This window comes from Toxotes jaculatrix, chromosome 13 (assembly GCF_017976425.1).
Source record: "Toxotes jaculatrix isolate fToxJac2 chromosome 13, fToxJac2.pri, whole genome shotgun sequence".
Classification (NCBI taxonomy): domain Eukaryota; kingdom Metazoa; phylum Chordata; class Actinopteri; family Toxotidae; genus Toxotes; species Toxotes jaculatrix.
In genome coordinates this window covers 10,146,616-10,160,218 of record NC_054406.1, presented here as the reverse complement: position 1 = coordinate 10,160,218, position 13,603 = coordinate 10,146,616, and the positions used below count along the sequence as shown (strand labels likewise).

The 13,603-nt window shown below is 43.5% G+C and overlaps 1 protein-coding gene across 2 annotated transcripts in view; it reads left to right on the top strand.

Moving 5' to 3' along the window:
* atxn1a (ataxin 1a) overlaps window positions 1–13,603 on the top strand; it is a 90,295-nt gene that overhangs the window by 67,984 nt on the left and 8,708 nt on the right. The window contains exons 1-2 of one of the 2 annotated variants that reach the window (XM_041053795.1): window positions 1,537–1,673; window positions 9,487–11,850. In XM_041053795.1, coding sequence (XP_040909729.1) covers window positions 9,985–11,850 — 1,866 coding nt within the window. In that variant the 5' untranslated portion in view covers window positions 1,537–1,673; window positions 9,487–9,984. Of the gene's footprint in view, window positions 1–1,536; window positions 1,674–9,486; window positions 11,851–13,603 lie in introns of those variants that run through there. The other variant, XM_041053794.1, reaches the window with a different exon arrangement.

The following is a 13,603-nucleotide window of genomic DNA, read 5'->3' as shown; positions in this document are numbered from 1 at the left end:
TTAACAGAGGATTGATATCAAGCTGACAGGAAGACCAACCAACACAAACAGGATGTGTTTTTAGTGCATGTTTAGACCCACTGAGTCTAGTGGGAATCATTACAGGTCTTCTTGTGTGTGTGTGTATGTGTGTGTGCGTGTGTTAACACCTTACGTGTAGTAGAAGTACTCACTTCTTCCCTGTGCGTGCTACATCTTAGCATTGAGGAGCACATTTCATCTATATTTACTTCCAAATGGTCTTTTAACTAGGTCAGCTAACTAACGGAAATAGACTGCTGCACACTATCAGTGAGGTAATCAGTCATGACATCTAGTGGTCGAGAGGATGAAGTGCAGCCTTGTTGAATCTGATCATAACATCTACTGTATCTGTATTCTTTCCGAACCTGTGTCTTTGTGTAAGTGAATACATATGTATACCTACATATGTATTCACTTTACATATGTAGGTATACATATGTCCATATCAGTTTTTCTGTCCATGAATGCAGTCTGGAGACAGTCATTTAATTGTTTTGTGGACAGACAGAAAAGAACTGTTTTGACAATTAACTGTTCAAGTAATTTTTCCAGCAAAACTGCCAAATGTTTGTTTATTTCAGCTTCTCCAAATCAAAGACTTGCAGCTTCATATCATTTTAAATTGAATATTGGGTTTTTGGTCTGTTGGTTGGAGAAAAGATGCCATTTGAAAACATCACTTTGGGCGCTGGGAAATTGTGTTGGGCATTTTAAAGTATTGTTTGACATTTTATAGGTCATGATTAATAAATTGTGACAGAAGTGACAGATTGATCATATTTGCAAGCCCTCAATACAAGTCTGCCTATCTGTGTGTGTACATGAGTTTTCCATGTGTCACTCTTTCATGCACTCTCTCTGTCTCTAATCTCTACTGCTCACTCTCTTCCTCCCTCCTGTCCTCCCTCCCTCCCTCTTTATCTCTCCCACAGTCCCCCTCTCTGCCCTTCTCACTGTAACACCCTCCCACCCGCACGCTCTCTCTCTCTTTTTCTCTCTCGCTCTCTTTCTCTGCTTGTAAGCGGTCTCTGGGCGTGCAGCCAGCTGGCGTGTGTGTGTTTTTTGAATGAATACCTGATGAAGTTGGCCGAGCAAACCGTGGGAGGGGCTGTATGTGTGTGTGTGTGTGTGTGTGTGTGTGTGTGTGTGTGTGTGTGTGTGTGTAGGGCAGACAGTGTGAGAGCTCTGGCTCGCATTCAGCCCCTTGCATAATACACGTTGGGGCTCTGCATGCGGGACTCCCTCCCTGTGGGCGTGTGCAAGTGTGTGCTACCAATTTTGTGTGTGTGTACGTGTGTGCGTGCGTGCGTGTGTGATCACCTGAGTGCTTTGTGTCGGTGGTAGTGAGGGAGCTTCCTGCCTTGCTGTCAAGATTTAGAAGAGGGCTGTTGGCTGTGTGTGAGTGTGTGTGTGTGTCTGCACTGTGTGTGTGTGTGTGGAGGGTGAGAAAGGCTGAGAGCAGTTTGTAGCACAAGTACACTGAATCTGCTTGGGATTTTCCGCTTGAGGGGGAGAGAGGGAGACGGAGTGAGACTCAGGGTGCTTTACAAGGGACATGGCAGAGCAGGAGAAGAGAGGAGTTAAGGGAGGGAAGGAATGAGAGAGGGAGAGAGAGCATGCTGCAGAAGTGGGCTACTCCTGCTACCCTGGTAAGTACACTTCATACAGTTTTGCGCTCACTCTGAATGAAGTGTGTGTGGCAGAGAGAAAGAGAGTCAGCATGTCTGTGTGTGTCCTGAACGCTTGTCTCGTTGTATCACAGTATGTCATTTGTAAGTGCGTACTGCGTCTGCCCTAGTTTTTCCTACAATCGTCGTCGCTTGTTTCTCCTATTCTGCGATCGTCCTGTGTTTCCCCTCCCTGCTCTTCTCTTCTTTTCTCTTCTCTTCTTTTCTCCTCATATACTTTCCTCTCTTTCTGGTGGCTCTTTTCTTTCAGGCTCTCTCTCAGGCTCTCCTTGACTGTCTGTCTGTCTACACCCCCCCCAACCCCACAGTCACCCACCCAACCTCAGGGTTGTCGAGGGGTGAGAAAGTGCAAGTCATGCAACGCTGCCTAAGTGTTTGTTTTCTGAAAGAGACTTTCTTTTCTCTCACAGTCATTTGTTTCTCTCCATCTCTGTCTCTCTTTGTATGTATAACTCTCTCCCTCTCTCTTTTGCTCTTACTTCTCTTTTTCTACTTCACCCCTCCCTCTTCTGTTCCCCTGCTTCTCTAACTCTGTCTCCATCTGTCAATGGCAGATCCTTCATTACTCCCTCACTATCTTACCATACCCCTGTGTGTGTGTTGTGTGTGTGTGTGTGTGTCTGTGTCTGTGTCTGTGTGTGCGTTTGTCGATTGTGTATAATCACTAGTAGAGAGAGTGTCAGTGAATAAAGTGGCAGCCTTGTCAGAGTTCCCAGTCTGGCAAGGGTCCGTGTAATGTGCACACACACACACACACACACACACACACACACACACACACACACACGAAAAACCACATAAACAAAAAGCTAACATAAAGGAAGAAATAGAGAATTAGAGAGAGACTGAGAAGTATAAGCCTGCAGCAAAACTGTACTTTCCAGTCGAACTATATTTAGCAGTGAGATAACACATCACGTTGGACTTATCCCTTTGATCATGATTATGATTATGGCTGGGCAATCACGCACACACAGAGACACAAATGGAACAGACATGCAGTAAGTAGCCCGTGCACACAGTTTTTACATTGCTATGGCAATTACAGTGGATTCAGAAACTATTCAGGCCCCTTCACTTTTTCTACACTTAATTGTGTTTTAGATTTAATTATAAATGGATGAAGTTGCCTGTTTGGCCCCTCAGTAACCTATGATGACAAAGTGAAAAAATGTTTTTAGACATTTTTGAAAATTTATTGAAAGTCAGAAACTGAAATCTCTAATTTCTAAAAGTATTCAGACCCTTAAATCAGTGCTTTGTAGAAGCGGCAAGTACAGCTTCAAGTCTTCTTGGGTAAGTCTCTACAAGCTCTGCACACCTGGATTTGGGCAGTTTATCCCATTCATCCTGGCAGATCCTCTCAAACCCCATCAGATTGGATGGGAAGCATCTGTGAATTTCCATCTTCAGGTCTCTCCTCAGATGTTCTTTGGGGTTTGAGTCTGGGCTTTGGCTGGGTCACTGAAGGACAGTCAGAGACTTGTCTCAAAGCCACACCACTGTTGTCTTGGCTTTGTCCTTTGGGTCATTGTGGTGCTGTTGCCTCAGCCTAAGTTCATGTCCACTATGGAGCAGGTTTTCTTTCAAGGACTTCTCTGTATTTGGCTGCATCCATCCATCCATCCATCCTTCCCTCATTCTGGTGATGAGCAGTGCTTTGTGTTTGTCAGACCTAGTATTTGGAGTTCTTCCTAAAGGATTCAATTTTTGTCTCGTCACACAGGATTTTTTTTCCTTATACTTGCAGAGTTGTTTATATGCCGATTGGCAAATTCCAAGTAGGCTGTCATTATGCCTCTTACTCAAAGTGGCTGCTATCTGGCCACTCTACCATAAAGGCCTGGCTGATGGAGTGCTGCTGAGATGGTCGTTTTTCCAGTTGGTTCTCCCATCTCTGCAGTTGACTTCTGAAGCTGAGTGACTGTTGGGTTCTTGGTCCTGTCCCGTACCAAGGCCCTTCTTCCATGGTTACTCAGTTTGCCTGGACAGCCAACTCTAGGAAGAGTCCTAATGGTTCCAAACTCCTTCCGTTTCACAACTATAAAAGCCACTGTACTCCTGGGAACACTCATACCCTTGCCCTTATCCGTGCCTCACCATGATTTTATCATGAAGGTCTACAGAGAGTTCTGTGGATTTCATGGTTGGTTTTTGTCCTGACATGCAGTATGAACCTTATAAACACAAGGATGTGCCTTTCCAAACTCTGTCCAATCAACTGGTTTGCCAAAGGTGAACTCTAGTCAAGTTGTAGACACATCTCAAGGATAATTATCACAAGGAGTGATACATCAAATTTTTCAAAACACGTTTTCGCTTTGTCATCATAGGTCACTAAGTGTCAACTAATGGGCCAAAAATGTCAATCTTATCCATTTAAAATTAAATCTACAACACAATAAAGTGTGCAAAAAGTGAAGGGGTTTGATTACTTTCTGAAGCCACTTTATCTAAAAGCTTTTGTAGACAATAATTTTTAAGGTCACGTAATGCTTTAACTCCTCTTAACATCCTGAACTGAAATGCAATGTTGAATGAAGGTTCTTGTTTAAGGGAAGTTTAAGTGGATTTTGTTTATGGACCGGACATACCTGCGTATAATTATAGATCATGGTGTTGCTGCTAACAACTAAAGCTGAATGCATCAGAGTTGATATTATCAATACAATATAGAACAACAAAACTAGAGTTTAACACTACATTCATCAAATGGAATGTGATTCAGTCAGAACCATGAATGCCATATGACAACTCATAACGCTTCTCATAATAGACTGTATAGAAGCCTCTAGGGCAGATACAATAAATTCTTTGAATTTATTTAACCTACTATATAAATGACACTGCACTAAACTGCACACATTTAGTGCAGAAAAACTTAGAGCTTTTAAACTAAAAGTATCTTTTACACTCTTTTAATATATAGGCTGTTTGCTGAAGGTTAGGAAGGATATCAGTTGCTACTGTATAACTGTGAAATCCAGTGTTTGTGTCTTTGAATGTCTGTTGTTACTGTAAACATTTTGTAATTGTTGTAAATGACCATCGTTACAATATTGGTGATACAGATGCAACGCTGGCGCCATAACTACAAAGCACCCAGGTACAGCGTGAATATACTGTCTGTGTTTGTGTGTCTGTCTGTTTCAGGGTGAAGGAGGAAGAGGGTGACATATACACACCTCCTCTGTTTTGACCATAGAAGGACAATAGTATAGTGCATGAGTGAATGATTGAGGTTACTGACTCTCTCACACACACACACACACACACACACACACACACACACACACACACACACACACACACAGTGTTTTACACTATGTCATTAGTATCCCAAAGAGAACACACATACACAGGTTTTGGTAAGAAGGATCATTGTGTTTGTGAGTGTGTGTGAGACAGACTAAAGCACATGGAGGACAGACAGCTTGGGTTACAGGTCATCTGATATCCATACACACACACACACACACACACACACACACACACACACACACACACACACACACACGTAGACGCTGCATACTCAGCAAGATTCAGGTGACATAGCCTTTCAGTGAATGTGTGTTCGAGTGTCAGTTTCAGTGAAGCAGTACTCTCTCTTTTTGCAATGTAGGTCAAATTGGGCCTGCCCTCTTCTCTCTCCCTCTACCCCATGCATCCCCCAAGCCTCTCTCTTATACCCCAGTTCTACCTTCGTCCTCGCCTTTCTACGTCCCTTCATCCCTTCCTTTTTTTTTTTTTTTTTGTTTTGTCATTTAAGATACCAGTGTTTGCCACCCTACATTCTAGAAGGGAGTTTAAAGTGAGTCTTTTTCTTTAATTTCACTCCTTCTCTATCCAACTCTCTATGTTTCTTTTTCTTTGTTTAACTCTCACAAACACTGCAGGATAAAGTAGAAGAGAAAGTGTAAAAGTCAAGGTTTTTCCCCAGGAATAATGTGTGTGTATGTGTATCTCACCCTCTGTTCCTATATATTATTAAGTTCCTGCATTTCTATGTTGTATAATTTCTATATTATAATAATTTCTATAATGTATCAGTCAGCAGTAATGCAAGATGAGCACTTTTGTGATAACAGTTGTTTAACTGCTGCAGTGGTATACTATACTTACTACCCATGAAGAATGCAACAGTAGTACAATATATTCAATTACACAATCCTTACGAGATTTCTCCTGCAATTTTCAGAAACGTTTTTTCACATGCCAGAGTGAACTGTCAGAAATGACATGCCTCGCTCTGAAGATAAAAGCACCATCTATGAGATGGCAGCATGAACAGATCTGTGGCTGGATGTACAGACTCTCTGTCAGTGTTTGATGTGGCAGCTGAAATGAAATGGCTCTGATCTGAAAACTCTCACACACATAATATTCCCCTTATCTCAAAGTTTCAATTTGGTGAAGAGCTTGGTGAATACGAGCAGAACAGTTTATTTGTTTTATTTTATTTTTTAATCTATGTGTACCGACTGAACAGTACAGTGAATGAGGTGTGGTACAGTGCATGACAGAGACGAGTAGAAGATTTAAGTGAAAGGATGCCAAGAGAGAAGAAGCAAAGGCACGGAGAGACAGAAGATTAAGAACATAAAACCATTAGATGGAAGAATGATAATTGAGAATGGAGTTATGAAGAAAGAGAGGTGGGCAGGCTGAGGCAGGAGAGGAGTCGAGTGGAGGCAGAGTGATGGAGAGGAGGAAAGGGGGGAGAAGCAGAGAAGAGTCCATCTTAGTGCTAAAAGCTCACCAATCAACAGTACCTCTCAACACACCTCTGAGTCATGCCTGCTTGATTGAACAGATGGTGTGCGCATGAGAAAGTGTGTGCCTGTGTGTGTTCACTACCATAAAACAAAGCCTTCCTAAGAGTGTGTGTGTGTGCGGGTGCTCTTGTACTGTATGTTCATGTGAATTTGCATGTGTTTACTCCTACGTCTGTCTCTGTAGTTTTGTTGTAGTAGCACTGCGACACTTCTTAAATCTCAGGAATCTGCTTGAGATGCAAGATGTCCTCATCCTACAGAGCACACACACACACACATACACACACACCCACACACACCCATACACACCCATACACATACACACAGAGGGTGCAGTTGACATCACTCTGCAGGAATTAGCAAATATGCCTTAGGAAACCAGGGAGGTGTTGACCCAGTCATTCTGGTTGACAGATTCAATCTTTTGTGACTTACGGAGTTATGGAGATCAGATAGTCAGACTTATCACCCAACACAAGAGGCTGTGTTATTAGGTCCAGTGTGAGTAGAGTGAGCAACAACTGCAGTCTTATATTCAGTAGTGTCACCAAACCACCTGCATAAATGTCCGTGACCTGCTTTTACATCATTCGGCTCAGCGTCTTCAGGTGTCTCCAAATGCACAATAGTAAGTGTTTAATGGTGTCAAGCAAGACATCGTTTTTACGTCTAGATAATTTGACTGTGCAGATAAATTTCACGTCTGCTTGTTACAGCAGCAGTTGACTAACCAAGATAAGAAAGAAAGAATAAGAATGTGTTGGCATCAGCTTTAGTAGAGTTTCCAAATTTCTCAGTCCATCATTGTGTTCTTAATGGTATTTGGATGAAGTTTAGAATGGCATACTGTACAGTAGGTGCTTTGCAATGTAAACAATAGGCTGTAACATACTGTAATGGGGAGAAGAAGCTCAAGAGCCGAGCCTTGTTGTTTTTTCATTATATGGTAATTTTTTTTTTTTTGAGAGTGAAAATTAACTCTTGAACTTTTATTTTGTCAAATGTTCATGTATGCCTTTATTACTGTATTCATTAAATAGATTCAACATATGCATACCTTCCTAGTGGTTTGTGCAGTCACTTGTCAGTTAGGCCTTGTAATTATGCACATTTCACAGTTGCATGAAACTCACTCACCCTCTGACAATGTAAACTCACTGACTTTGCAACCTCTTACTTGTGGAAATAAACTGACAAAATTTGTCAGTGTGTTACTAGCTGTGCATATTTAGTGCAAGTTTGTAGTGTGTTAGTCAACTGCTTCTTGGCCCACTTTCAAGAGTGCAAATATAAAGAGTCTTTAAGTTGGACAAATACATGCATCTCTCTGCATGTGCTTTTGTGTGCTAGTTGTTGAGAGTATGCGTGCGTGCGTGCGAACCTGTGCTTTGTGTCAGGAAAAGAACATGTGTCAGCATAATTGAATATGCCCAGGTGTCGGTGTTTGAGTAAGCAAGATGGTGTGTGCTTGGTTGTGTATGTGTGTGGGTGGGTGCATGTGCTTGAAATGCCTGTACATTATTTATGAGATTCACACCAAGCTTTCCATCTTTTGCAGCAGGGGGTCCTTGCTAGCAGATGGCACACACACATACATGCACACACACATTGTACACACTCACTCACACATACTTTGTTGAATACAGCACAGGTCTGTTATAGGAGTACTGCAGGTGTTGGAAACTTCTTAGTGTTGTTCAGTTTATTATTATTAGGGCCTCTGCGGTTCCATCAGAACTGCTTGAATTAGAATAATTTTTATTCTGCTTCCATTATTCTTCTGATCTAAAAGTATGTGGATCTACAAACCCCACAGCAAGCAAACTTCTCACTTACTGTTGAGGCGACAAAACCAACATCAACTAGCCGCCTGGTGAAACTACATACCATACACTGTCGAAGCACAAGACTTGTTTGCCTTGGACAGCTTTTAGTTCAGTTGTCAGCGTAATTGCCACATAACGGTGTCCCAAATATGAATTATTAAATGGAGTTTTAAAATTGGCGTATTTTTGCCCACAGTTTACAATTGTTTCATTGTATTGTTTGTGTGTAAAGCCTAGTTTACATAAACTCCAGCTACCAACTGTTAACTGTTGCTATTGTAACCAAATTTAATATACATTTTTCTTTAACAGTTCTGTTAAGCTATTAGTTGACCTCCTGACTTTCTTGTTGCAGGCATCATGATGCAGGCTCATGGCCTCTTCTTCATCATTCAGAACATTGTTGTTCCTTTCAAACGCTGTCAGTTCCCAAAGAATATTTTTTACTCTCCTGAATTTCTTGTTGCAGGTTGTCCTTGTGTTAGTCCATGGCCTTGTTTTTGTTTTGGAGCTGTTTGTTGAGCTCCTGAGTTTGTTGATGCTGGACATCGTTTTGTTGGCTCATGGCCTGTTTGTCGACCTTCATGGCAGTATACTTATTGCTTAACAGATTCTCTTCTTGGAGCCTTAACATTGTGCTCCTAAATCCCTTTTTGCAGAGCATCATTTTGCTGGCACATGGTGCTCCTCTAAGCCATGTTTGTTATTTTAATGTCCTGTTTTTGTTAGAATTTTCCATCTCCCAGTCCTTGAGTTGTATTTTTACCTGGTTACAAAGCAGGATATGGGGTCAGTGGTCAGTACCTAATCATTTGTCCGTTTTTTTGTTTTTGCCTCAGGGACAGTGTGAACACAGTACAATAAATAACAGAAGTGTTCCTTTGTGGCATTGCACCCCAGACCAGGAACAGCCTACTTACTGTGTGATGCATTGCATATGGTAACTGACAGTGTGTCAGTGTCTCTCATGTTCATTGAGAAACACTTAGCTGACGCACTTGCAATGTTAGAAGATAGAAACTCTGAAGATTCGCTTATCATGACGGATGCTGTCTAGGTGGAAAAACAGACCACTTTTACAAAAATATAAATGGCCTTAAAACTGTATATATTTACCTATTCATCTGTTTGTGGCCTGCACATTTTCAATCTGGCTGTCTTTCTCTTCCACAGGTTTGTGCTGCGTGTGGGCAGGCTTGCTTTTGCAGGGAAATGATTCCACATGAAGTGCAACGCACTCGGCCCCCCGTCGTCCTCGGCGGCAGCAGCAGGTGTGATGTCGTGACACTCTCCCCTACCACACTGAGCTCACCCTTCAGACGCTAAAGACCCCTGGACCGAACAGACCGCCCTACCCCTCCCCTCTAACCACCCCTCCATATCCTTCCTCACCTGTTCCTTAGGGCCTGGATTTTCTTTGTTATCAAGAAAAGACCTGACAATCAACGGCCTTGGGTGAACTGGGTAGATAGAAAGAGAGACAAGATTAGGAAGGTTAATTTATAGCTAATTAAAGCAAAACAAAGGACAGAGCATCAAAAGTCTGGAAAAGAGAAAGGAAAGTGAAATAGAAAGTCAAAGAGAGGGAACACAAAAGAAAGAAAAAGCTAGAGAAGCCCAAAAGTTGTAGAAAGATAACGCAAGTACAGTTGAGGGACGTGAAGTGAAATCATGAAGTCCAACCAGGAACGCAGTAATGAATGTCTGCCCCCAAAGAAGAGGGAGATCCCCTCCAGAACATTACCATCTGAAAATCGTTCAGTTACCATGCCACCTGCCAGTGACAGCCAGCGCACAGAGAACATGGCCTGGCTTGCCAGTGTGGCTGGTGGAAATGAGAGCAGTGTGGATGGGCACCGTAGCTCCAGTCAAGCTGATGGGCCACAGTATAAATCCTTCTCCTCCACATCAGACTCTTCATCCTCCTCTTCCTCACTGAGGCTAGTCTCATCTCTTCCTACAGTTTATACATCCCCCTTGTCACAATCCGCAGTTGGAGGAACTGTCCATTACACCCAACTGCCTCACAGCCTACAGTTCATAGCCTCACCCTACACTGCCCCATACACAGGCTACATCTCCCCCCAACTGCTCCCACCTCCTCCTCCACCTCCCCCCCTCTCCTCCTCTTCCTCCTCCTCTTTGGCCGCACAGAGACCCTCATACACAGAGACAGCCTCTGCTCCTTCACAGGCCTCCAAACATGACCAGCACCGAGTATCTACAGGGCGGACCTCCATGCCTCCACCTCCTACAGACCATGCCCCTCACCATGTTCAGATGTCAACTTCCCCACGGACTGTTCCGTCTCCTCATCACCAAGGAGGCATACACCTTCCTCCCCAGTCCCTGCACCCCCACCATGCTTTGGGACATGGAATGTCCCAGGTTGTGGTGCAGTATACAGATGGACCCACCAGGAAAGAGGAGGGTGGCTCCAGACCCAGAGAGCTCCACAATGGAGAGCTGGAAAGGGGCCGGCGAATCGGAGCATCCCCGGAGTCCAGCCTCTCAAAGTCTGGGAGCAAATCACGGGATGCCACCTCTTCTTTGTCCTCCTATGAGGCCCGCCAGCTGGTTCTGCCATCAGACTACTCTACTCATGATCCCTCAGGGCTGAGAACCTCTGTCATGCTAATGCCCAACAGCCATGGGGACCACCAGCTGGTACCACCCAGAGTCAGCCCTGAGAAGCTGACAACCTCTGCCCCTGCACACCTGGAAAAAGGTGGCATCATCCTGGGAAAGCCTGTCAATCGCACACCCTCCTCCTCCAACACCACGTCCTCTTTCACGTTTCCACCCCCATTTAGTGTAGACAGTCTGAAAGCTACTGTCAGCACACTGTCTCCCCAGACCGTTATCCAGACCACCCACAGTGCTACAGAGTCACTGTCAATGGGGCTCCCCTCCACCAGTATCTACCCACAGGCACCTATCATTGGTTACATCGCAGGGGGCAGTGGAAGCCAGCATACGCCAATCAGCTACCACACCAGCCTACAACAACACTTACTCATTCCTGGCGCCCAACCAGTCATTATCCCTGTTAGTGGAAGTGGAGTCACCACATTGGAACCTGTAACCTCCCACGTGACATCATCTACCCAAGCTGCACCTTTTCCCACCACACTCCCACACACATACATTGCGGCCACCGCTCCTAAAGGAGAAGCTCTGGAAACCTCCAGTGGCTCATACCATCAGGCCGCTTCAGGTGCAGTGGTTCAAGCCCAGCTTCATCTCCCCATTGTTCCAGCGCCACCGGGACTGGTTGCTCCCTCAGCTCCGCCTCCCTCGTCCAATGCAGTGGTGCCTCCCTCACTTCCACCATATTTTATCAAGGGCTCCATCATCCAGCTGGCTGACGGGGAGCTGAAACGTGTGGAGGACCTGAAGACAGAGGACTTCATCCAGAGTGCCGAGATCAGCAGTGAGCTGAAGATTGACTCCTCCACGGTGGAACGCATCGAAGGGAGCCACACCTCACCCAACTTTGCTGTGGTTCAATTTTCTGTTGGTGAGCACCGTGCACAGGTAAGAAAAAGGATAAACCCATATTAGAGCCTGTTCTTGTTGTGGATCCCACAATGCATGATGACAGATTTAGTATGGTCATTCCAATCACGGCTCATCACTATGAGTAGTGCTGAAATATTTAGTTGATAAATACATTAGGCAATTGAGAAAAATGTAATTTCCAGTAATTTTATAAAATCAATTTTTCATTTAGCGGTACAATTTAACATTTTAGGACATGCACTTATTGGCTGAGTCTGCCTGTTAAGTATGAAGTTACAATGAGCAGCCAATTAGCTTAGCATAAAGACTTTCAGGAATCTCCTCTGGTTACCTGGCAACCTTATGGCATGAATAAGCATAATTCCCAACTTCCCAACTTCCTTCTAAGTCCTCTAGCTTTTTAGTAATGTTTTATGTTTACAATCCTCTCAAAAACTTAAGCTGAATCCATGTGAGTGTCAAAGACAACTTTTCACAGGATCTGTAAGAAGGATTTTATGTGTATTCTTAGCTGGTATTATTCATGTTGAGTGACAAGAGTTGAGCTGCTCCCATATTAATGATTCTATTATCTTGGATCTTATGGGATTGTGCTGTTCACTCTGTAATTAAGTTCAATGTTATAGTATGACAGTCATGTAGCAAACATGTTCTGAATGTGAGCTTTACTGAAGTTCAAAGTGTTACGTGTCAGAATCTACTCATCGGGTTTCCTATTAAGCATTCATTCACCGGGAATATGAACGTGACATTTCACTGCTACATATAATTTTTTTCATGTTTGACATAAGCCCAGGAACCAGTAATTACATTTCTTTGTGCCATGCTCTGATATGTTGCTTAAGGTTCTCCTGGTAAAATACCTAGGTTGAGTTTTACCCACACTACTAAAAACAGGAATGTTTATTTGAAATTAGGCCTAGGTTTAATGCCTGATTTATAGATAATGTTTTGTATTCTAAAAAGTTTGAAAAGTCACATAAACCTCTCACTCTGTTATAACTTTGATGTCTCAGTAATCTCCTAACATCTAATGCTATGCCACAGTTTATCTTTCTGTTTTCTCTCTGGTTTTCTCCAGCTCCTTCAAACGCACTTGCACTCGCTCACACACACACACACACACACACACACACACACACACACACACACACGCACGCACACACTTCTTGCTGTCTTTGAGGGTGTGCGTTAAAGCCAGTTAATCTATTTCATCTGTCCGTGCTGTGACTCGTCCGCCCACACAGCACATCTCTAACCATCTCTCCCGCCCACGGCTGCTCTTTGATACTGTACCCCATAAAAGCTGACCATCTTTCAAAGACTTATCCTTCTCTCTTGTACTCCCTCAGTGGCTCCTCTTACTTTTTTTTTTCCTGAAAGGTGGTTGCAGCTTTGAGTCCACACTCTAAAAGACTTACACTGAGAAGTCAAAAATTGTGTAATACGGGAGGGAAAATATTGCCTGACGTTTGCTTTGAGAGCGTTTGATGCATCTTACACTTGTATCGTTCTTGACATTGTTCTCTTTCACACTCACTTCCTCACTCCTCTTCTTGTTCAACCCACCCTCCCTTTGTAAAGTTGCCTTTTCATCTCCATCTCAGTAACTTCCTCCATTCCCACCTTCTCATTCTCTGTGCAATATTTCTGAGCTTCCCTCTCTTCATCGTTTTATCTCCTCAGGTTTATTTTCTCCCTCGCTCTGCCCATCATTTTCTCAAAGCCCCCTCTTCTTCTGTCTGTCACCTCCTCATCATGTCATACA